At 44.5% G+C, this 25105-nt stretch overlaps 1 protein-coding gene and 2 long non-coding RNA genes across 4 annotated transcripts in view; 1 reads left to right on the top strand and 2 right to left on the bottom strand.

Moving 5' to 3' along the window:
• Positions 1 to 8302: 8302 nt before the first annotated feature.
• LOC114056244 lies at positions 8303 to 12394 on the bottom strand. 2 transcript variants are annotated; one of them, XR_003570965.1, is made up of 3 exons: positions 11928 to 12394; positions 10271 to 10857; positions 8303 to 8688 (listed from the first exon to the last, which is right to left on the bottom strand). It is a non-coding gene; the product is annotated as an uncharacterized LOC114056244 (long non-coding RNA). The 2 variants fall into 2 exon arrangements; XR_003570964.1 differs by lacking the exon at positions 8303 to 8688 and having other exon boundaries at positions 10239 to 10857; positions 11928 to 12391.
• Positions 12395 to 13985: 1591 nt separating this feature from the next.
• Positions 13986 to 17690, top strand: LOC114056246. The gene is made up of 3 exons (XR_003570966.1): positions 13986 to 14115; positions 15486 to 15577; positions 16655 to 17690. It is a non-coding gene; the product is annotated as an uncharacterized LOC114056246 (long non-coding RNA).
• A 3037-nt stretch (positions 17691 to 20727) lies between these two features.
• NFATC2 (nuclear factor of activated T cells 2) overlaps positions 20728 to 25105 on the bottom strand; it is an 85025-nt gene continuing 80647 nt past the window's right edge. The window contains exon 10 of the mRNA XM_027881287.1: positions 20728 to 21793. Coding sequence (XP_027737088.1) covers positions 21738 to 21793 — 56 coding nt within the window. The 3' untranslated portion in view covers positions 20728 to 21737. The remainder of the gene's footprint in view (positions 21794 to 25105) is intronic.

Genomic DNA, 25105 nt, shown 5'->3' with positions numbered 1-25105 from the left:
GCCCATCAGGAAAAATTAATTTGAAATGCAAAGGGGAGGAGTTGTGGTGAGTTTTTTGTTTGCTTTTTTGTTGTTGTTGCTATCAATATAAATATCAGGCTGAAGGAAAACAAACATTTCTGCCTTGCAGCTCCTTGGCAGAGCAGCACAGAATCAGCACCTCAGGAACTCTGAGCCTACTGTTTATGAACAAAAATTGGGTCAGACCGCCTGGAACTCAGCAATTATAAATTGCAAATAAAAATTTGGACTAAAAAATTGATGATCATGGGAACTATCTATCTGCACTTGAAAACAGAAACAAAAAATTCCTTTTACCCAGGGCTGAGGCTTTGGATAAATTGAAGAAAATATGATATTTTATGGGTTTTGTCCATCATACAAATCCCTTCTCTCACAACAGCAATTTCCTCATGGTGTGGCACCTTGACCTGGACGCTCTGGTGGAGATGCAGCAGCATTCCCTTTAGGAGCTGCCTTTCCAGCGTGGCACAACTGGTAACAAACCCCCTGCATGACAAACCTTGGTACGGGGTCTCCAACTGGAGTAAGAAACTCCTCCTAAAGGGTTGAGCAATCTCTGCAAAACATGTTCTGCTGGACAAATCCTGCTGACTCCGAGCTCTGAGCTGACCATGTCCCACCAGCTCGTTGGTGTCTGAGAAAGGACAGGCTCTGAGTTGATGAATTTTTCACCTAAGTGGATCAGACAGACCAAAGGAGAGCGTGAGGAAGTGTCATTATCCCTGTTCCATGGACTGGGAAATGGAAGGCAGTTACTCATTGAAAGCCACACAATAGATGTGTGGGTGCCAGATGCTGGAGATGCCAGAGAAGGGATTTAAACCCAGATGTCCTGAGTGCCAGCTCAGCACACGAAATGCAGAGTTGCCCATCCTCTCCAAAATCCAAGAACCTTTCTGATTGATTCAATATTTAGAACATTTTGGCTGCCATGAATGGATACTTCAGAGAACTCTACAATTAACCAATGTAAAAGACACCTTTTACCACCCCATTCATCTCCTCTAGGAATGAAGGAGTTTATCCATCTAGGAGGCAAGAGAATAACAACTGCAGTGGCTTTTCAGAAGCGGATGTTCCATCACATCTGAGTGACTTGCCAGTAACACCTGAAAAGTCTGTGTTACGAGAAATAAATCAGATTCCACTCGATACTTTAGTGATTTGCAGGTATCCCCCTTTAATATTTTGTTCCTCGGTTTTCCTCCAGTCTTTGATGCATTTTTAAACATTACAGATCATAAAAATTTTATTGTTTTCAGATTGATAAAAACATTTCCTTATGCTGGAACAAATGGAGCGTCTCTGGTGGACACGATTGAGCTGATGTACAGCAAAGAACACAGCGAGAAAGCCACTACCTAGGAAAAAAGGGAAGGAGGTTGGGGAATCTGTAGCTCTGAAGACTAAGCTCTGGAGCATAAATTACAATGGAAGTTTATGGACTCTTTTGGACTAAATGAAAAGCCAGCCCCATTAAACCAAATGGAGCATTCCTAATCTGACATGTTGACAAGGACAACCCTGCCTATTCCAAAAGGGAGTTTCAAATGAAACCAGATTTATCTGATGTTCCCAACAGGGGCTGGGCTGACTCTAAAGGAAGTTATCCTGGCCAAAAATAAACAAGATGCACATGAAGCAGTTTGTGCCACCAGGAAACCTTCCAGGGAATATGCAGAGAGGAGAAGGAGAGCCAGGAGAATCACAGCCTAAGATGTCTTTCCTTGCTCCTCATTATGTCCTGTTTCTATTTCTTCAGAGAATGTAAATCGAAGCTTCTTCCCCATGAGATCCCTGGTCCTCCTATTCACTTTCCTCATCTTTACTTACCTAAGAAGCTCCATGTGCTGCCTCTCCCCAACACTCCCTGCAGTTGCAAGGGAGCAGCCAGAGAGATGCTGTTCCTGCATCCACTGACGTTCATCCTCAGTTACTGATTCCTGGAGCCAACCAGCCACACTTTTCCCAGGAGTGTGTGTACACAGTGTGAATTATGTAATTCTAGAAAGCAAATTTAGGCTTTTCCAGCTGCTTTTTCTGTGGCAGACATGAAGTCACAGTCATTGCAAATAGCAGGACAAGCACCTTTTGCATCTACATTTTGTCAAACCAACCTTTTAATTTGCAATGAGGCCCCGGGAGAGCTGCCCTGGAGAATTGGGATTGTCCAGCTTGGAGAAGAGAAGCTTCAGGGTGACCTAATTGTGGCATCCCAGTGCCTGAAAGAGCTACAAGAAAGATGGAGAGAGACTATTTACAAGGGCCTGGAGTGATAGGGCAAGGGGCAATGGTTTCATACTGGCAGAGGACAGGGTTAGATGGGATATGGGGAAGGAATTCTTCCCTGTGAGGGTGGGGGGGCCCTGGCACAGGTTACCCAGAGAAGCTGTGGCTGCCCCATCCCTGGACGTGTCCAAGGCCAGGTTGGACGGGGTTTGGAGCAACCTGGGATAGAGGAAGGCATCCCTGCCCATGGCAGGGGGTGGAACGGGGTGATCTTTAAGGTCCCTCCCAACCCAAACCATTCTGTGATTCTGTGATATCATCACTGCACCGTGTCTGAGCACAGCCTGACATAAGCTTTGTAATTCACTGGAGCAGAGTCACTAAATTACATGTTTCAATGAGATCTATAACCCCATACCCCAATACAACAGCCTTCAAAGAGGCTTGAGCTCAAATACCCCTGCAGAGAACAAGGCTTCCCAGTGTTAGAGACAGTATTAGGAGTTCTACCTCATGCAACTGTACTTTCAAAGGAAATCCAAGTTTGTGCCCATAATAATGGTGTGTTCAGAGCTTCCTGCCAGAGAAAAGTCTGGCTACGTGTGGACAAGCCCCAGTGCACACAGGAGGGAAAGCTGAGGAGTGTCTGCTTCCCCAAGGCAGCTCTGGGGGTTCTGAAGCACAGACTGTGCACATGCAGGATGGAGACAGTGAGAGGATGTTTGGCAGTGAGGGCCAAGGGATAAAATATGAGTCCCAGAAGGTTGTTTCATGGCCTGCACTAGCAGCCTTAGTATTCTCTTAGCTGTATTTTGGAAATCAGAAATCTGCTCCAGAATGTGTGTTGCCTTCCATCCATTTGACATTTAAATTTTGTGTGTGAATCTCTCACATCAAAATGACAGCAGTGCTGTTTGTCCCTGAGCTGTGTCATTTGCTGTTCCCACCGATAACTGGATGATAATGGCCATTTTCTAGCAGAGTGTGATACTTGAAAGAAATATTCCAAGAGAATTAAATGTGAAAAATAGATTACTAGTGCCACTTGCAGCAGTGAGAACGTTTGCAAAGGGATAGTGCAGTATTTTGATGCAGTACAGAAAACTGTGGAAACACAGCACATAAACTAGAAAAGTGACAATCAGTGATTTTATGTGTGTATTCATCACAGCCTTGTTGATTTTAATAGCAGTTTTAGGTACTGCCAAGGAAGAGTTTTTGTCATATATATATATATATATATATATGTACACACACAAATAGCTATATTAATATATCTACATGAGTAGATAGATGTGTGTGCATTTATATAAAAACCACAATGTCTTGGTCTCATCCTTTTGCTGTAATGGTGAACAAGTCTGGTGGAGATTTATTCTGATAATATTACAGCATATTTGCTCATGTACCAAGGAGTTTTTTTGTCTATTCAGGGCTTTCTTGTGGGTACTGAGAACATAGAAGGCATCTGGATTTGGGGGTTCAAGCAGATGCAAAAACCTGAGTCTGGCCAGCTCAAGATTTCAGCTTGAGAAGTGTGAAATGCAGAGCTGGATCCTTCCAGTGACTCTGGAGCAGTGATTTTGCTCTTGTCTGCCTGTAAGATGTCTTTTGACTTGCTCTCGACCTTGGCTAGAAGCTCACATTTGAGGCTTTGGCTCTCCTTCCAAAGGGGAATATTTAGGCCAGCACAGACACTTGAATCATGGGCAAGTTCCATTAGATGTTATTGGAGACGTTTGTTTTTAAAACTATTTAGAACGAGTGGGATTAGGGGTGGGTGTCCCGGAGGGAGTAGGGAACCTGTGTGCCTGGGTGAGGGAGCTCCTGCTGTGCTGGGGATGGGGGGACACCACCCCTGCACCCCTGTCCCCAGCCCAGGGTGTGCAAACCTTGGCGGCAGCGCATCAGCCCCTCCCTGGGGAGGGAGGTGACTCACAGGGGTGTCTGAATCACCGGGGCTTCCCCGGGGCGAGGCAGCACCGGGCACAGAGCCCTGCCTCGTGTCCAGGCAGGGGGATGGATGGGGAAGGAGCTTCCAGCTCCCCAGACCTGCAGGAGGAACAACCTCCCTCCTGTCAGACCCACATGCCCGAGTAGCCACAGGCGACAAGGAGGATGGAGGTGACACGTGTAATATTCATTCTGTGAGTTGTTTTTGTGTATTTGCTTTGTGTCTCCAGCTCACCAGGGCCACAACCGGCAGCAGTTCCTTGCAGAGCCTGCAGGGATGTGCGAACAGAGAGGAGCAAGAGTGCCTGTTGGGAGTGCACTGGGCTCCTGGCATCCTCAGCTGTTTTCCACCCACCCCTGAAAATCATCTCTGGCCCAAAATGGAACTGTGAGCTGTACCACATGCTCCAAATGAAGTGCTAATTAAATACTTCTACTTAATGTAGACAACATTTCTTTGAGAAGGCTGTAATGTATCGCAGATGTGGTGAATCCCTCGGAGAGCAGAGAAGGAGCAATGTGCACGCTGGATCCCTCTGTGAGGTAGGGATGTGCCCTGGGGGGTTGTGATTGGTAAGGCCTAATGCTGAAACAGCACTTGTCTGATCCAAATTCCCACACATGTTCTCCACAGTGACCTTGGTATTGGGAATACTGCAGGTGCTTCCATGTGGATGCACACTCTGATACATGAGGCATAAATGGTGGAGCTGTGGAGCTTGATGGGTACTTGAGTCTTCAGAAAAACACATAAGAACTGGTGGGTGTTGCAGAAAAGGACCTCAGTTTCTTGGGTGGGGACCCAGCCATGCAGGAGGAGTTGGCAAGTGGTTTTTGGACAGGCTGTCCAAGTGCAGGACAGAGCTCCACAACAAAGGAGCTGGAAGGCTTTGGGCTTAGCACTAAAGCCCTTTCTGGCAAGAAGAGAAAGGCTGAAAACCCAGCTCTGGAGTAGCTGGATGACTCTCCTGAAGTTATTGTCACTGAAATCATGGTTGTTCCTTAGGTTTCGGGGTCAGCAGCCATCGGGCTCGGAAAAGCCGCATCACCCAGCTTTTGGGAAATGCTGATGCTGTTAATGGACTGTGTGTTCAAGTCCCTTTCCAAGCCTGGATTGCCCATGAGCAGCTTGCTGGCTGGAGTCCAGCTCTAGCTCTGTCTTGAGGGAAAGGTTTGAGCAAAATGGGTGTCTTTGTGCAGCCCCAGGCTCGCCCCAGTGAGACAAAAACAGGGCTGTGAATGCAGGGGTTCCTCTTTCCAGTATGAATCCCAAACTAGGATTGAAGCACTTTGTATACTAGACCCAGATTACCACCAGGCCAATAACTAACCAAATGGACCTAAATTTGCATGCACAGAGCTTGTCCCCACGTTCCTGTGCTCATCACACACATGGCCTCTGCCTGCAGGCAGGCTCTGACACCAGATCCTCTTGGCTTGGCTTGTGAGGGAGGAGATTTTCCTCATAATCCATAGGACTAGAAATCCACACTGTCCTTTCTGTGTCAGTTTAAACCTCTGAGTATCTGAGGGGCTGCCCATGAGCCATTGGCACTTCGTCCCAGCTCAGGATTCAGGGGCGGGTCAGAGGGAAGGACCAGTGTGGACTGATCCTGCTTCCCATGCCCAAAGTCTGCAGGTGAGATGGAGCCAAAGGGAGCAGAGAGGGATGTTTGGTCACCTGGACAGTGCTGCTCCCACTGTCCCCCCAAACTGTCCCTGCCTGCCCCCAGCCCAGCAGCTCCTCCACCCCAGGCAGGGACATCTCAGCTGTGCAGACCTGAGGGAGAACCTGATCTCAAGCTGGGCGGTTTCTGAACAAATCACTTGCAAGGTGCCTGGTGGCTCAAAGTGCAGAATTAAGGGGACAGCCACAGTTATCAGTATTTTGGGTACATATTATTCACCTTTTGTGGGTGGGAAAGAAGTTCCAAGGTGGGATTCAAGCACACAGAATTGCTTGGGCAGCTGCAGAGGGCACCAGCATGAACACCCAGGGAGCTGTGGTTGTCCTGTGTGAAGATACTCCAGGAGATACGACCAAAAGCAGACAAAAATCTTCATTTTCAGAGTGACACAGAAATAATTAGCACTATCTTTGTTGTTCTTTTGCTGAGGCTGATGACAGAACAATATGGAGATACCCTCAAAGACTTTCTAGTGGGAAATATGCAGCATTTTTCTGTGTAGAGTAGGAAAGCTACTCCTGTAAAAAAACATGGAATATTCCACATTTTGTTAGAGATGGTTCTGCAGTGTTGGGGTTGCCTTTTAAGGTTCTGTACTCTCTTGGGAGAAAAAGGAGGTAGGAATCCAGGATGATACAGAAATAAGAAAAAGGGAGAAGAGAAAGCAGATGGTGAGGTGGAGAGCTTTCCTTAACTGAATACTGCACTCTGAGGATGTGAATTCAATTGCCTGTTGCTATTTATCATGACCACATAAAATTCAAAGTACTTGAGTATTTAAATAGTGATAGATTCAGAGATGAGTCATGAGGCAGAGCTGATATTTTATCCCTGGACATGTTGGTGAATGGTTTTCTGGTTCAAGGATCCTATTTCCACTTTCCCTATTTTAATGGCATTGCTGTTCTCTGATTATTTTGTTGTAGAGAAAAGGGAAAAATTAATGCTTCTGAGGCTGTCTGTTATTACAGACTTAATTATTTTCTTTTAAAAACCACATTGCTGCACAGTATTGCAGAGATATTCCAAGTTCTCACTCTTAAGAGATAATTAAGAGAGAGTTACCTTCTGACTCTGCTTCTGTAGGACACTTTGAAGGGAATTTTTGGTAAGCAGGTCTTTGAGTCAAATCTCATTTTGCACATCTTTTTTTGCCAAGAGACAATGTGTCATTTGTGTGATAGTCACTGCAGGCATCCTGCACAAGGGAGGGAATATTTGGGAGTGCAGGAAAGTGATATGCACTTAAAAAAAAAAAAAAAAAAGAAAAGAAAAAAAGAAGGAAATCCTGCAAAGTTCAGTTCTGCATGTAGAAGTGGATCTGATTTTTAATTTTTCAAGTTTAATTCTCTTTGTATTTCTGGGTATGGCAAGCTAGAATAGGCTGAAATTTGTACCATAAATAGGATCATTCACATGAAATGTATTTTGATACAAAACATTATCTCTTGCCCAGAAGACAGGCAGCCCCTCCAGCCCTGAAATCATCTGTCCTGGTGCAGTGCTGGTTTTAGAAGAGTCAAGTTTGAGAGCAGACAGATCCTTGTCCCAAGGAAAGTGTTGCTGATGTTGGAGCCAGGGACCCCGAACAGAGGCTGCTTTTGGAAGGCATGTTGAGGGTTGTTAATGCTGGAGAGGGAACTGACTCATCACATCATCAATTCTGCTCCTCTGCCAGCGCAGCACAAAACATCTTTTATCATCACACTCTCTCTTTCTTCTTCATTTCTATTTTAAAGGAGTTTACAGCTGTTCAGTGTCTTGCCTTCCTCTTCCCCAGCCTGTTGCTGTTCTCTGGCTGGTGGTTACAGTTTGGGGTGATGGAGCCCCTTTGCCCTGTGCAAGAGGACTCTCCCCATCCAGGCATTCTCAAGGACTAGCCAAAGGATGGATTTCCTGGCTAAAGCTCTCACTCCTCGTGCTGAGTCGCACATACCCCTTAGATGTAAGGAAACTAAGCTTTCCCATCTGAGTCCTTTTTCTTTGCCTTAATCCCCGCTCCCTCTGTTGCAGAAAGCTCTGTTTATCTGAGCAGGGACAGCAGGAACACTCTGGCCACGTAATTGCCACGAAGGCTGCAGCGGGTCCAGCCGGTACCAGTTTGAAATGATATTTTTCGGGCCTGTGCCAACAACAGGCGGCTGCTGGGAGAGCTGAAATTGCTGCTTTTCTGCTCACATCTGCCTTTGATTTTCAATCAGAGCTGGTTGGTGAAAAGCCAACTAATCTACAGTGCTTAGGGGTTTTTTTTGTTTGTTTTTAAGGGGCTAGTTTGAGCCAACTTTAGTACCACAGAATTAGTTTTTAATAGATTTTTTTTTTTGCCCCGAATTATACGTACTTTTAGATTTAGAGTATTTGAAATGGATCTTATGGGAAAATTATTAATCACTATTATTTCTTTGTATTAGTTTCTTGTGTATGACTTAAGGAGGGCTGAGACCTTCCCATACCAGGAGCACACAGAGCACAGCAAAATGGCAAATGCAATGGGCTCTCATGGAACCAGAGATGCAGGGAGATGGTGCCTCCACTTCGTGCTCCGGAGCCAGGGAACCTGAAAGGTTTGACTTTTCTGAGAATTTGAAGAGGAATTTCCACAGGTTTCTGTGGAAACTTCTGGCACTTTGTTTGGGCTGGTGTCACATCCTCTTCCATTTGCTCCTCTTGTGGCAGATGAGGAATTGGCTTTGTACTGAAGATACATGAAAAGTCACTGCTTAATCAGGAACTTCAAAGGAACTGGAAAATTATCCATCTGTGATTCAACCATCTTAAGCTTTAGGGGACAAGTCTGGTACCAGAAAAAAAAAGAGGAAAAGGTCTTGGATTACAGAGTTTTCACTCTTTTATGGCAGTTTTTCTGTGAATTACAGTAACAGAAAGTACTGGCCTGTAACTAACACAGTTTATTGCTTGATGGCCTTTATTTATCCAAGGCTTCATTTGATATGTAGCCCACTTTGAAGACAATTTTTAAAGCTGGGCATACAGTTACTGTTGCAAAATGCTGAACTAATAACCCTCTGAACCAACAGTTTCCTCTTAATGTGGGGAACACTGGCTGGGTGAGGCAGAGAGCACATTAATCACACTGACAAAGAAACAACATAAAAGGGAAAACCAACTGATAGAACACAACAGTTGCACTGTAAATCATCAAGAGTCACACCTTGGTGTTTTGTACCTGTATTTTAATGTGCGCTAGTGCAAAACCAGTGTGAAAATTCACCTTGGTCAGCCTGGGTGTGTATTGTAGCTGATGATTTTTTTACTAAAGGCATAAGTTTTAGTGATGAAAATCCATGAGCCCCATCCTTCCTCTACCAGCATTGATGCAATAGTCTGGCCTGTTAGAGAATGGGTTTAAATAGTTGAAAATAACAACTGAGTGTTTGTAGAGCAAAGTCCAACCTCCAGGAGCCCCTGATTTCTTCTGCTCTATGGCACAAGCTTGAAAGGCCCCTTAATAATGGACAGCCCAGTGCTAAAATCTGTCATTCCTCTCTGGTTTGTTGTCTTTTAGCCATCAGAGATTGTAACTGCAGAGACAGGCTCTTCTCTGTCTTGTGTGGAAAGCAGTACACAGAGATTTTAAATCTTTACATGTTTCAGTCTTTGTGGGACATTTTTAGGGAGCTGGGGTTTCTTGGCCTGTCTTCTGTGTTGCATGTGGTGGTACCTCTGTGGTGCTTAAAAACCTTGACCTTGATATGGTTTGTGCTTATGTCCAGTGTATTCACCTGCATTTCTGACCCAGGCACCAATATAAACTGAGTAATTTTAGGCTTTTATGGGTTTTAATTGAAATTTCTTTCCTTCTTCCATGCTTGGCCTTCAGCAAACGGGTTTCTTTTTTTTTTTTTTTTTAATTCTTTTTTTAAGGAAGGAAGAAAAAGTCTTGAACTTGTGTTGGGCTGATTTTGTTTGAACAGAGCCCTGTGTGTTACCCCCCAGCACACAATGGGGCTCTGTCCAGGGAGAGTTGGCTGAGTGGGTCCTTATTCAGGGTCATTCATCACCACAGCTCGTGCAGACGTGGCAGATTTACATCAGTGAGGCTGAGGAGGGAAAACAACAGGCCCATGATCTCAAGGAAGGGCTGGAGTTATTTATGAAGTGCCAGCAACATGCTGAGGACCAGATGAAGATCTGACCAGCCTGGCTCTGCAGGGGTGCTGGTGGCAGGGTGACATGTCACCCAGTGCTGCAGGGAGAGGGATAATGTGTTTGACATCTCAGGGCTCCTCACAGGCACAGGGCAGGGTGTGTTTTGGACATCTTGGGAAGATGGGACATTGTGGGAAGTCACTCTTATGGTGATACTCTTTTTCAGGCAGTAAAATTATTTGAAGGAAATAATGTTTGTGTTGCACCTGCTTATGTGAAGCCTCAGGAGGCTTCACCTGGTCAGGAAGCTACAGGAGCAGCTTCAGATCCCCCTTTGCTCATATTTGTCCAAAATAAATGCCAAAAACATCAGAGGGGATGCAGAGATGGATGGGGAATGTGCTTCTCAGAGTCGAGTCAGCAATTCCTCCTGCATGAGGGGCTCAAATTTAAATCTTCCCTTGTGTCTTTGTGCTGTGTTTCAGAGAAGGACCAGCAGCAGCTCTTCAGTTGTTCCCCAGGAGCCCAAGGCCAGGCAAGGCTCAGTCCAGCTCTGGGAGCATCCTCGGGATGGGCTGGGTGGGAGCAGGATGTGCAGTGTCCGCTGCTCGTTCACAAATCTTCCGCTTTTCATGGCAATACTCGCTCAGCAGCCAATTGCCAGGTCATGAGGAAGCCTTTTCCCACTCCCTGTGTCCTGGTGGTTTTTGTTAGGGGAGAAATTGCATCTCTTGGCACTGCTGGACATGAGAGCTGCTCCGGTTTCCGAGGCGTTGCTTTTCGGTGAGTGTCTCCAGCTGCTGCTCTCCCCTCACCCAGGGCACTGACTCATCTTTCTGCCATCACAATAAGTCTGTTTTCATAAACAAAATTAAGTGCACTGTGTTTATTCATTAGGGAGATTTGAAGTCTCTCAGCAACCAAGAAATATACTTCGTGGATGAACTCCTCTCCCTCTTCCCCCTCTTCTCTTTTAACAGCTAAGGGGGGGAAAAAAAGATTTGTGAAAACCCAATGCTCTCAGTGGGTGGTTCTGTGTCTGCTGATGGGCAGCACCTCCACTGAGGGTTATTGTATGCCAGCTGGGTTTGTACATCTTGGAGGGGGATATTTATAACTGCATAGAGATGAATGGGGAAAAATGGGACAGGTGAATGAACTGGGCTTTAAACAACACTCCAGGAAAGGACAGTACAGGGGAGGGGTCCCAGGGTAGAGAGAGAAGCTTGTCTGGCACCTGGATGGCTCCGTGCCAGAGGCTTTCTTATGGGCAATTTGGGCCAGGACTGGGCATGGACAGAGCCAGGCATGGCAGGTTTCCTCATGTCCCTGTGCCAGAGCCCTGGTGGCACAGCCAGTGCTCTGCTGTTCTATCTGTTGTGTCATGTCACCCCAGCCTCCCTGTCCTTCCCACAGCTGGACCCAGCCCCAGATCCTAAGGGGGATAGAATCCAATTTGCCTCCAGTGCTGACAGGTTTTCAGCTGGATCTGCAGCCATGTGAGAAGCTCCAGCAGCCACACCATGCCAAGACTCCCTGTTTTTGGGTGTCACTCCTCCCTGCTGCCAAGGCTCCTGCAGTACCTGCCATGTGGGATTACTGATGCATCAGTGCCATTGGCAGAGCAACAAGGGAAGCAGCAAAATGGGTCAGGTACAATGTCAATACACAAAGAGGGTAACCCCAGTCTCTAAACCAGCAAAGCCTGGGTTTGAGCAGTGATTAATAAACCCATGTTATTACTGGGTAGAAAATATACTTTGAATTTCTGCTCATAACAACTACTCGGTGACTTCCTGATCAGTGTGCAAATGTTGTACCCATTGAACTGGAAATAAACCTGGAATTTGCTGTCTTTGCGGTGGGATTTTGGCCATTCTTGAAATCCCACTTTCTACCACATAACATAAATGAAGTGAATACCTTTCACTTCTGCTTTAGAGGGATCCATAAATCAGAAACAAAGGACAGCAGAATAACAGGCTGGTGTTTCTCCTCCCAGAGCAGCAGGAATGCTGTGCCAACAGCAACAATGTCAACGTGACCTGTGGTTTCCATGCCAGATGATTCCATGGAACTTGAGGCTGCTCACCTTCCAGTGAGCCAGCCCTCACCTGCAGCACTCAGTCTCCCTCAGGGGTCATTCCTTGGTAAGAGGTGCTGGCAGACACCTCAAACTTCATGAATTTGGGAGAGCAGGGCTGCGGGTATTGATGTGGGCTCAGACTTTTGATAACTGGTTTTGTGCCCGGTTATCATCGCAGCTGCTGTGCAAACACTGGTTAAACACAGAGCTGCTGTGAGTAATAGAAAAGGCCTCATCTCTGACCATTACCCCCTGCCTGCTGCGTGGGACGTGGGGGCAGAGATCAACCCAGAAAATTCCCTGCTTTCTTCAGAGGGAAGTACAGCAGAAGGTGAACCAAACTGCACGAAAGCCTGGAAATCCGAGGTTTTCCAGTCAAAACACGTTTGGAAAAGTGTGTGTGTGTGTGTGTTGGGGTGTAACAGCTTTGCCTGGCAGTGTCTCAGCTTGGCTGTCAGAGCGGGGAGGGTCAGAGTGGCTGTGACACCTGCTCGCAGCTCAGCCTTGACCCGGTGCTGTGGGGGAGGCTGCGACGTGAGAGGGTGCAGGATGTGCTGCGGCTGCCATCAGCACCCTGCCTCCCTCTCCCCAAATGCTGCCCACCCTGGGAAGGGTTTTCCATGGCCAGCCCATCTCCTGCTCCCTCTGGGGGTCTCTCAGGTGGGTCCCTCCCCCGGGGCTGTAGTGCAGGATCAGCGCTGAGCTCAGCTCCCTGCAGATGGCACTGATATCCTGTGCTGCAGCAAACCTTCCCTGCATTTTTCCCAGACTTTTTTTTTCTTGCTAGGGGAAACAAAAAAAAAGACACAACCCTCCATGCAGTATAAAGAGCACATTTTCTATAAACTTTGCTTGGCCCCAGCCTGCAGCTCAGAGGGAGCAGTGCTGTTGTGAGGCGAAGTGTTACACTGCCCGTTCCCACACCAAAACCTAGAAGATCACAGAATTACTCTGATTGGAAAAGACCTTTAAGATCAGAGTCCCACTGTTAACATAGTGCTGCCAGTTTAAGATACATGGTCACAGTTCAATTACATTTATTCCTTCCATTTATTTCTTACAGTATCAGATCTTTTTAAAGGTAAATGAAGCCAATATTGTTTCTTGTAAGAGCCCTGTATAGAAGCCAGAATGATTCCTGATTTATAGAACTGTTTGAGTTTAGAACTGGGAAAAAGAGTAAGTGTAAGGAAAGAAAGGTGCTCCTGACTGAGCTGGTCACTGGAGACTTAACTCAAAAGGGAAATGTGTCTCCCCCCACTTTTCCTTTAGTGAAGCCTAACATGAAAAAGCTTAGAAATTAAACATCAGCTGGGCTTTGATTTCAGTGGTCTACTCATGCTGATGTAAGCAGGCAGCTGAAGAGGCTTTCATGACACTGCTCATATTTCAATAAGGTTAAATAAAGGGTCAATGAAAAATATACTCAGGCCAACTTAAACCTTCAGGTCAAGCCCAGGGTTACAAGGAGTTAAACTGCATTTTCTTACCATGCTGGTTTCTTACCAGGCACAGCCCAGCCCTTAGAGCAGTTAATAACACCTAGAAATAACTTCTTTAATGGCGTGAAATCCCAGAGTTGAGCATGACTGCTGCAGCTGGCTGGGAAGGGCTGCCGTGCTTTCAGCTTGGTTTCTGAGGAAAACAAGGCTGGTATGGTGAACGCTGGCTGCTCCCACAGCCCATCCCCGGCCTCAGAGTCCATTTCATCCAAACTCCCCAGGCAGAGCCGAGCTCTCATGGGCAGTTAGACAGCTAATAGACTGCAAAAGCCCAGAAAAGTACATCCTTTTACTGTTTGTGTGTATATCTGAGCAACAGATAATGTTTTTATTTTAGTGCCTGCCCTCTGAGCTCTGGGCTGCCTCTGAACTCTCCCTCTTGATTTCAGCTGTAGTTTCAGTGCTCTGCTGAATAAAGAGGTGCCTTTGTACGGCAGTACCTCCGATGTCTGGCTTTGGCCCCTTTGTGTGCATGCAGCTCCTGCCAGCCTCTCCCACCTCCCCCTTCCCCCGGGTTTTTGGGGTAAGTGGTTCCTCACAACCTCAGCAATTTTGCTGTGCCAGCAGTGTTGCCCTTGAGGTCAGTGGGAGCCCAGATCCTCTGCTGTGGCCTTCCCTTCCCTAAATAAAACTAAATCAAGCCCCTCTATAAAGGCGTTCACTGAGATGATGAGTTCACAGGAGCAGATGATCCAGCTAAGGTGCAGGGATAGGGAAGGTGAGGATGGAGTAGGGTGGGAGCTCATCTTCCCTGGGAAGCTCCCTTACAGCAGCCCAGTTGAGCTTGGCCACCTGAGCAAGCCAGTGATGATGTATTTGGAAAAGAATCCGGTACGAAGCTGAAAGGCAGCTTCTTAAATTGCCTAAATTACATTTGTATTCAAAGAAAGAAAAAGAAGTTGTAAATCGCATATTTACACAACGGAGCACGCGAGCGAGAGAGGGCTCATACGAGACCCAGATGTTCATTAGAAACAGGGATTGTTCTTCCTTGCTGCTACCCTGAAAACTGGGAAAAGAGTCAGCTATGTTGAAGGGTTACAAAGGAGGGAGTTAAGTCTACAAAATCCAGGAAATTTCCCGTTAAGACGAAAAACCTGGGGTACTGTTGTAGTCTTTTAATTCGGACCCAAGACGTAAATTAAAGCCAGAGAATTGGGTCAGGTGCTCAGGTTCTCAGCTCTTAGCTGTGGAATTTCCAGGTTAAGTTACTTAAACTTTCCTGTTGCTGAATAAAGCTAAAATCCTGTGTGCCATATATTTGCTCATCATAAAATGTTCTCTCCCAGCCAGTAACGGCTTCTTTGTTGGCGAGGCCTGTCTGGTTTATGAGCTTCCCAGCCTTTGTACAGGGTTCTGGGAGTTAAGAACTTCCACATGCTGCCTGCTCCGAGGCTTTTGTGAATAAGCAAAGCAAAGCGCTTGCTCCGTGTCCAGCAAACGCATCAAATATGGTTTGAATTCCCCGGTTTTAAATGCAAAGGATAATATTGATTTTGTTAAGGTAAATGTCTTTAATTGCACGCTGGATAAACTCGCCTCTTACTGAGGCATAATGGGCTCTGGGCGCCCTTCCAGCACAGCAGTATGAAAATGTCTCTTTTAGTGTCTCCAGTAGAGAAATGCAGGATTAAGATTTAGATGAACAACAATGAAATGGAGTACATCCCCAGTCTCTGAAAAAGCATCTACTGATGCAGAAGGACATTTACACAGATGGAAATTAATGCTTTATTGAGGTCGAAAGTCTGCAGTACCTGTTACATGGATTGTTTGGGGTTTTTTATTGGGATGGTGGGAATAGAAAATTAAAAGAAGGGAAAATAGACAAGAAGTGCAAATGAAGACGTTCATAAAATTGTCCCTGTATGACTTGATCTATCTCATCTACAGAACCTGAGTGGGATCTTGATGCAAAAGGGAACTGAGCAACTCATTAAAGAAGAAATATTCTGTACTCTGACATCCTTATGCACATCCCACTTGTGAGTATTTAGGAGGGTGACAAGGACACGAAGACTATCAAGTGGGTGACTCAGCCCCTTGATATTAGTTTAGCAAAGGCAATAAAGGTAGTTAAGAACAGACCAAACACTCTTGCAGCAGCTGATGCCCTTTCATTTATTGCTAATCTACCATAGTACAGGTAATATATAAAAATATTTTACAGATTGAAAAAAAAAATCATTACATTGGAGGTTTAACAACGTTGTTGCAGGAATGTGAATGACAGAAACCCCTTTTCAGTTGTGGAAGTTAGGTTTTTGGACAGGTAATTTGATTCAAAAGACATCTGTTACAGTGATTTGAGTGACAAGTGCTCACTTGTGTATCTATTGGCTTCACCTGAACATCCAGGGCAGGGCTCCAGGGGGGGTTGGATTTTGGGGGTGGGGGGAAATCACTTCAGAATTACACACACACACACACACACAAACACACAGATCTCTGAGTCCCAGTCAGGCCATCACTGTTCACACTGAGCTGTCCCTCCACTCCCTGTTGGTCTCACACCACCTGTGCTTCAGGTGCTGCTCAGCATCACTAAACTGATGGCAGCTCAGTTCTGGAACAGCTGAGGATTCCAACAGCACATCTGTGGATTTCTGGGCTATTACAAACATATAAATCATTAGTCATTTTTGTGACAGTCATTGTAGAACTTTCTACTCTATTTTGCTATTTTATGGGATTTATTGACAGGGAACTCAAACCACCATTCCCCAGAAAACCACTCATTTGCAGCTGATATCATCTTTCACAGCATCAGCACCTTCATCTGAAATTTATTGCAATGTGGGTCAGGGGCTAACTTATATTTTTTTGCACCCCAGAAACAATAAAAATGGCTAAACAAACCTTAAACAGCCCACTCTGACAGGCAGTTAAACAAATTGCTATCAGCTGCCACCCACTGCACTTATAATGGAGCAGATAATAAAGATACAGATGTCAATCTTATGGCAAACATACAAAAAGGTGGATTGTTCGTTCTGAACTGAGATGAATAAGGAATTATAACCTTTCACATGTGATAGCAGAGTGTTGCCTTACACTTATAGGTAAGAAACCAATGCAATGTAAACGATGAGGAATTTGCAATTCAGCCCATCTAGACCCAACATGAGCATCTCTTCCTATTGCACAGAAATATGGAACATAAATAACAAACAGAATTGCAGATAAACTGGAATGTCAGATGACTTTAAGTGGTGCAAAAAATTACGAGGTTCTGAATCAGTTTAAGATTTGAAATTAAGACAGTAATTTTCTGGAGTCCCATCTGGCAGATAATTGTTCCCTATTAAGTAGCAATTTGGAAAGAAATGCAGGGGGAAAAGTCAGATTGAAATATTTAGAAACATATTTCTCAAGCATTTAAAGCTCTCTTTGAAGTCTTTGGGAAATCTATCAAATACATGGGTTCTTTTAGGACAGTAACAGTTCAACAACAATTGCATAGAAAATTAAGACATTGAGAAAATGAGAATCGATCCTTTATAAATACTAACCTTACTCCAAAAGGTGTTGCATATTTGGTCAGACAAAAAGCATAGTCACTTTTTTGTAAAGATATGGATTACAAAATATACTTTAAAAACATGCTAGCTACTCTGAGAACTGGTTTAGATACGTTATTAAGCAGCAGCTTTTTATACAATAGAGAATAACATAGTGCTGGTTTGGGAAATATTCTACATTCAGAAAATGCTGTATTCCTACAAGGAGCATGGAAGTGATACATATTTACATGGATACAAATAAAGCAAGTGCAAAAACCATGACTCTTCTACATTCTTTCTACCATAAAAACACATACATGAGACACTTTCACTCCATTGTTGTTGCTCAGATCTTACATTCTGCTCATTCTCATGGAGAAAAACAAAAACAGGACTTCATATTTCATTGCAAGTATTTTCACGAGCAATTCCCCTCCTGGCAAACTCGACTTCCAACACTCATAACTGACAAAAAAAAAATAATCTTCCTGATATCTGTCCACTCCCAGTCCACTCTCAGACTGTTTACATATCATGAATGATGATTTTTATTGTACGTATATTTGATGCAGAAGTTTATAGAAGCTCATCCTGTATTCGCAGCCAAAGCTTGGATGGAAAAATGGAAGTAAAAAAAAAACAAAACCACCAGACACAGACACACACACACAAAAAGAGATGAACTTTTGAGTTCCAACGAGCCCCATGTACTTTTCATGTTGTAACTTTGATGGAAAATGCATTAGAGTTGTTCACCCTGTAGACAAGATATTTGTAGGCCTTTGGTACAATGGCAGGAAGGCACTGTGGTGAAACATTCAGATAACTGAGGAAAGACAGAATTTCCTCATGTGCAAATATGGCTATCTTCCAGATAAAGTGAGAACAAATTACTCACAAAATGGTATTAACTCTTCCAAGGTTAAGCACATGTTTCTACAGAAAGAGAGCAAGTTGTATTAAGTAACAAAAATATTAATACTGAAAAAACACTGCTCAGCAAGAACAGGAAATAATTTAGTACAGTATATTTTGAAGTTCCTCAGCCAAGCTATATAATTTTAATGTATTGGTTTTCATTTTAAAAAGAGACAACAATGCATAACACTATGTCTGAGGATGCTCCTTTTCTCCAGAAATAAATACAAAGTCGGTTAAAGTTGTATTATTTAACTACTGGTTGCACATAAAAGTAGATAGGGCAGCAGAGCCTGACCTCCTGTAGCTGTAAATAAAACCACTAAAATGTAGTCTATAGTATGTACATGGTATGAACCCTCAGTCCTGGGCTGGCTCCATGTGCTGCTCACACGGGGCTGGAGCCAGGACAGGACCGTGACCCAGCGTTGTGATGGGGTTGTGTGTGTTCATAGAAAATCATATTTATACAATGTACCCAGATAGATCAGAGAATCAAGAAATGGTCTGGGTTGGAAGGGACCTTAAAGCCCATCCAGTTCCATCTCCTGCCACGGGCAGGGACACCTTCCACTAGCCCAGGCTGCTCCAAGCCTTGTCCAGCCTGGCCTTGGACATTTCCAGGGATGGGGCAGCCACAGCTTCTCTGGGCAACCTGTGCCAGGGCCTTTCTACCTTCACAGGGAAGAATTTCATCCTAATATCCAACCTAAAACTATTCTGTCAGTTTGAAGTCTTTCCCCCTTGCCCTGTCACTCCAGGCCCCTGTCAATAGTCCCTGCCTGTGTGGGTATATCATATAAACTACATGTATATGCACCTGCACAAACACACAAACAGATTAATATCTATGCATTAAAAATGAGGAAGGAATATAGCTAATGCAAGCACAACAAAAGCACCTGTAGCACATTAAAAAAAAAAAAACAAACCAAAACCAAAACCAAAACCAAACCAAAATCCAAACCCTCTCTCCTCAAAAACAAAGTGCCTGAAGGAACACATAAGCACAGTGGAAAGGTACATTTTGGTTACAGAGCCCAGGTGTCCTGGGTGTGTCCTGAAAAGGAGTTCTTGGAGAACTGCAGGGGCTCAGTGGTTTGCCTGTCTGGGGCCCTCTGACCACTGAAAAGCCTTTGCTAGGAGTCCACAACCTATTCTGGATGGCCAAATGTTGCAGCTTTCAGCTATTCTTTCCTTTTGTGATGTATTAAAAGGACATTTCAGCATCTATAATACATAAGGCAGAACTTAACCCTTGACCTTCCTGTTTGCTCAGACCTAGCACTAGATTTTCCTTTTTTCCCATATCTTCTTGACTGATGTTACTCTAAAAATAAATACGCAAAAAATGATACTCCTAAACTGATGAGCAGTTGCTACAATCACCAAATGTACTGATAGACAGCATCAGCACATCTACAGATCTGAAAAGACCTTTATATTCTTGAGATTCTATTTAAAATTCAGCAAAGGAAAAGGTTCTGACAGTTATTTGGGAATTTCTGGTTTTCTGTGAGTGTGTTTTTAGTTTATTTGTTTGTTTGTTTAAAAATCCATGATGTCTGTCAGATTCTGGCCCACTGACAGTTTTAAAACAATCCAAAATAGCTTATTTGAGGCATATGAGCCAGTCAAAGTACTCCTTGAGTGCTGTTTAACAGTAATTCCCCTGTGCTGGAGTCATTTCAGCTGGTCTGGGCCTCAATTTTGGTTCTATAAAAGTCAGCAGTAAAAAAAGGGGCCATTTTCACCCCTGCAGGTACAGGCTGAGGCTGAGCCATCTCACCAGTCGTGCTGCTGCGACATGTGGAGCTCACAACATGAGCACCAGAACTGAGGCAGCCAGGGAGTTTTTGGTGGTGCTGAAATGGGACACAGGGGACTCATTGTGGGACAAAAGATTTGAATCTCACCAAGTGGAAACAGAAGCCGAGTCCCCAAGGTGTGTTATTAATGCCAGGTTGGGATGTGCAGGGCTCTGCTTGGGTTCTGGAGCTGGGCTGGGCTGAATCCGGAGTTTGGAGCTGCTCTTGGGAAATTCAGGTCTCTGTTTCAGATCCAGACCTGTAGCTGAGACCCAGGTCAGCTGTTCTGGAGAGTCCAAATCTGTCTCCCACTCTAAAACCCAAGACCTTGCACAGTTTACGCATCAGCTTTCAGCGGTAGAAAATACATACTCAATACTCCTGAAGAGATTTTGGTTGGACTGAGCACAAACTCTGCAGGGATTGGGCAAGATCTGTCTTGAGCCCTTGGGGAACCAACTTTGGGGCTGATCAGCTGCGTTTCCATAACATAATTCCTGCTATGAGCACGTGGACACACTGGTATTCAGCAAAGTTTACTGGGAAACAACTGAAAACAGGATTAATTTCACTGTGCTCTTTAGAATAGAGCTCAGGCTCCACACTCCTAAAAGTATCAGCGTTCCTCATTTATAAAACCTGTTTCCTAAAATATTATGGCTGTTTTTTACTGCACATTAACTATCCCCTCAGGATGTCCTTTTATCCCACTGTGGAGGCCCTGACACTCCAAAATGTTCTCACTTGTAGCTGCACAACTGCAGGTGGCAGCGGTTACCTGGTATTGTGATAAGCAGTGTCAGCACAATCTATTCTAACGCAGGAAGCAAAACATAACAAAGTAGTAACTCACATGGAAATGTAACTTTTCCACAGACTGCTGGTAGCTTTGCAGAGCTAAAGAGACAAGGTGAATATAAGTAAGTGTATATTTTTTTCTGGAATGTATGGCTTCTGTAGGATGCAATTATTTTTCTCTGCAGCTTGGGGTGATTAAATGTTCCAGTTGCTAAATGAGACACTGAGACAAGTTACAGACCAATAGCAGGTTCTACGTGAAAAGAAACAGCAACCATTTGTTAGAGAGAAAATATCAAGTTTATACACTGCCTAAATATTAATAAGGATCAATCATAAAAATCTTTGGATTTACTGTGACTCCTATATATTAATCTCTATTTAATCTGGGTTTATTTTACCTTGGCACAGGTGTTGCAACTGCTGAATTGTTCTTTTTCACTGCTTCTTGGTGAGAATCCCTCTCCTTCAAATTCCTATCCAGTCTGACATGAAAAATGAAGAAAACTCCTGGATTCAGCTGACATTTATGGTTTGAAATACCAATCACAGTGCTCAGAGTCGGTAAAAAATGGCTTTTGATCCCAGGTTAGATAAAGGCTGAGCAAGCTTGGGTTGCCTCAGTTTCCTACAATAATAAAATTTCTCAGAAGGGCTTTGAGACCTGGAGGGCAAGTCCTTGCTAGTGACCTGCAAACCATGTTATTCTTTTATGGAATATATTACTCTTTCTTCCCCCATTTCCCACCCCACCCAAATAAGCTCTAATGCACAACCTCCCTTGCTTTGTGTGGATCAGGAGTGACAGATCACTTCTCCCTCAGCACTAAGACAGATCAATACATAGATATTTTGCAGCAGGCTTGAAGTGTTTCCTCAGACAGATGCTCTGTTACATGAGAACAATACAATCTTTGGAGGAAAGGAAGGGTGTCCTTCTCGGTGTTTACAGAGAGAGGTGGCAAGTTGCTTAGTCAAGGCTGTCACTTGATGCCAATACATTGTTCCTTGCATTGAGATGAACCGTAAAGGAAGCTGGAGGTTGCAGGGGCACTGGAAGGATCCAAGAGGTCAGTTATGGAAGGATTCGGTAAAAGTTGTCTCACAAATCTCTTCTTCTATGTCTGACTTCTGGCAGGGAGTCCAGAAAATTCCTTCCTGATAATTTCGTTAACTGTGAAATAAAAGAGAGAGGAGGAAATGTCAAAGCACTTTCAAACCCCCGACAAGTGGAAAGTAAAAGCAATCCTTGGGCAGTTTGCTGTCAAGCTGAAAACATCCCCTCCATTCATAAAATAATTTTATTAAAACCTAAAACTTTTAGTCTTATTTACCCAGACTACACATTTTTGGAAGGCAAGGGGGAAGGAGTGGAGAGAGGGGGTTCACACTGTGTTCAGCTTCAAGTACCATAAAACACACCTGAGAGGCTGAAGCCAGTACCTGCCACATCCCTCACACACAACACTTGCCCTCTGGCACAGACTTAAGGGAAAAAAGAAAAATCTCGAAGTCTCTGAGCATTTTAACACATTCACTAGGCTGAAATGAGATCATTTTGAAGATAAAAAAGGCCAAGTTTGGAGGAAAGACAGTGAACAGTGATGAAAACAAGGAGACTGCAATTCAGGTGAGGAAGTGTAGTTTGTGTTTGGGTGGTTCTTGTTTGCTTTTTGTTTGTTTGTTTGTTTGTTTTAATAATCTCACTCTAAACTCTCTTTGCTCTACATTATTATTATAGTTTGTCTGCAGACTGTAGCATAAACAACTTCCATGCACCACGAGGATACTGTCAGAGGTTGGGACAAGCTGGTTAGTAAAGCTCAAGAGAAGACATTGAAGAACTTTGTTTAAAAAGTCGGAACAGTATTATATGTTTTATACAACAACCAATCTCTCCCTTTAACTTGCTCTCTTACTTGCCTAAAGCACCCTTTGGTACCTCCTGGAACAACAATTCTCTCTCTAGAATTTAAGTGCTTCCCAGAACTCAAATAAAGAAAGTTCCCATCTCTCCATGCTCACAAATCCCACCATCAACAGCCCACAGTTTAGGTCTTCCTAATTCCAGCTGGGAAGTGCCTGATTTTATCCAGACTGGTGCCTCTGGGAGATGACATGGGCAAAAAAGCCTTGCTGACAGAACTCCTGTCCTGCTGCTACACAACATTCTACCTGCCACCATTACCTGCTGGCTTCTACCAGCCCTTGTGGTGAATTCTTGCAAATCAAGCCCATCTGTGGGGATCTGGTGTGATGCTGCTCTGCAGTGCAAGTGAGCAACCAGAGGGAGGTGAGGTTGATCCACTTTGAGGCCAAAACCTCCTCCAGCTCAGTCAGAGCTTCCTGTTTGCTCTACCCAGGAAATGAGAGGAGCAGGTCTTCAATGGAAATTTTTCACAGCCTCAGCTAAAAATAGCAGTGAGGTAAAAGAAATGGGCACCCACTCTTACAGGGTCATTTCCTTTCTAAAAACAAGTGGGCTGAGGCTGGAGGCCGATTTATTTATCTACACGTTTGTTTGAGCAGCCAGTGTACCAAAAATACCATGTATGAATTTTCCTTTTATTTAACACAATAATGGAAATATCAGAGCCAACAATCGTATCTAGGAAGGGTTAAATATAAGCGAAACAGATAACTGAGTTTGCTAAACCTACAGGCTTTTGAGGGGTCCAGATTTGGTTCTGTTTCCCTGGCTGGATGGTGTGGGCAAGTGCTGACTCAGCCTGCTAACTTCACTTTCCCTCCTGTGTGCTGCACAGAAGGTCAGCAGTGGGTTCTGTGGGCTGAGGTCATAGGGGGACTGCACTCTGAATAGAGCTAAAAGGTTGCAGGGAACAGTATGAAACAAGAACCCCATGGTTCACTGAGACAGCTCCCTGTGAGCTCATACAGGAGCCAAGGTGGATTTCTGTTGGAGACACCTGAATGGCAAGAGCTCTCTGTGATCACTTGGCCTGAAGGTTCTGTAGTCACCCTGAATTTCACCTAAACCCAAGTGGTGAGGGGTGTGTCAGGTGCAGTTTAAGCTGGACAACAGTAGTCTGGGAGCTCTGAGGGAAAGGTGTAAGTCAGTGCTTGTCCCTGCACTAAAAGTCCTGGCCTACAACCAGAGTCCCTAAATCTAATGAATATATAAATGTAAGAGGAATGGATCCCAAGGCAGCTTGGAGTCACCTCCAGACCAAGCCTTGTGAAATCACACATCTTTGTGATTTGGGAGCACATGGATCCAGATCCAGGTGTAATCCAAGAGATTTGGGTTTCAACAGTAGATTGAACAAAATCAGCAAACTGAGACCTGTCTAAACCTCAGAGGAAGCCGAGATCATGTGCTGAACTTGCTCTTCTGAGCTCCTATCTATCTTTTTTTAGTAGCATGGTTAAAATGTAGCTCGAGTATCAGTTCTCATTATTTGCTCATTTCTAGCTGAGAGGAAATTGAGATGATGTGATTAATAAATAAAATATTGTTGTTTAAGGTGCCTGGAGTGTGGCTGCTCTGGAGCTCTTGATATGTTTAATGATTAAATGGGGCCACAAGGACATACGTTAAGATAATGAAAGATTAAATCATAAAAAAGGATATTGAAATTACAGTTGACATCAGCCATGCAGACCAAGGTTGGGCCTGAATCCCTTCAGCATGTCCTTTGTTACACTGCTGTTGTACGAGGACAACAACAGCCCCGGTGCTTGGAGACCCCATCAAACACTGCAGAGGCTGCTGGATTCATGGGGGAATGTCTGTGATCCCCTAATTACTCAGCTTTGATGGGGCAGAGTCAGTCTCTCAGGCTCCAGGCCTCAAACACATTTAAGCCTCTAATTCACATCCTCTCAGATAGAAATCTGGAGTGTGTTCACTCGTGAGATCACAGTGGGTTCTATTAAATACCAACCTCCACCGGGTAGTCCAGAGACAGAAAACAGCCCCCAGTTCAGCTGGCAGGGAGTCAGGCTCCCTGGAATTGATTCTGTACATGGAACTGATTCTATACATGTAGTTGATTCTGTACATGTAGTTGATTCTGTACAGGCACCCCCCTGTCTGCCTGTGGGCACACACAGCCACACATCCAAGTGACAGCCCCACCACTGTTGTCCCATGGATCTGTCTGGAATAACACCAGTCAAGTTGATGTTGTCACAGTACTAGACCCATGGCAGTGATGCACTTGGAATATATTTTGAATATATAAAAAAGTAAAAAGTAAAATTTTCTTGTTAACACTTTCACCTGGTAATATGTTAATCGTTTTCATAAGGCACTTTAGTTGTCTCATTTATTGTATTGCAACAATTACAGCTGCCTGTTTCTCGTGTAAAATGAAAAAAAGCACCAGAAGGATTGTGCAGTAGGGTGTCTGTAACTTTGGGGATCCTGCAAGAGTGAGGGGCTCATCAGAGGGGGCAAAGCTCAGCCCCAGTGGGCTCCTCCCTGCAGCAGGCAGGGATCCTGCAATATTCCTGCACCAGTCCA

Source organism: Empidonax traillii, unplaced genomic scaffold (genome assembly GCF_003031625.1).
Source record: "Empidonax traillii isolate 1590-97213 ecotype Southwest subspecies unplaced genomic scaffold, ASM303162v1 scaffold86:size2944007, whole genome shotgun sequence".
Classification (NCBI taxonomy): Eukaryota; Metazoa; Chordata; class Aves; order Passeriformes; family Tyrannidae; genus Empidonax; species Empidonax traillii.
Note: the sequence above shows the minus strand (reverse complement) of the source record. Positions and strands in the feature narration are given on the sequence as shown.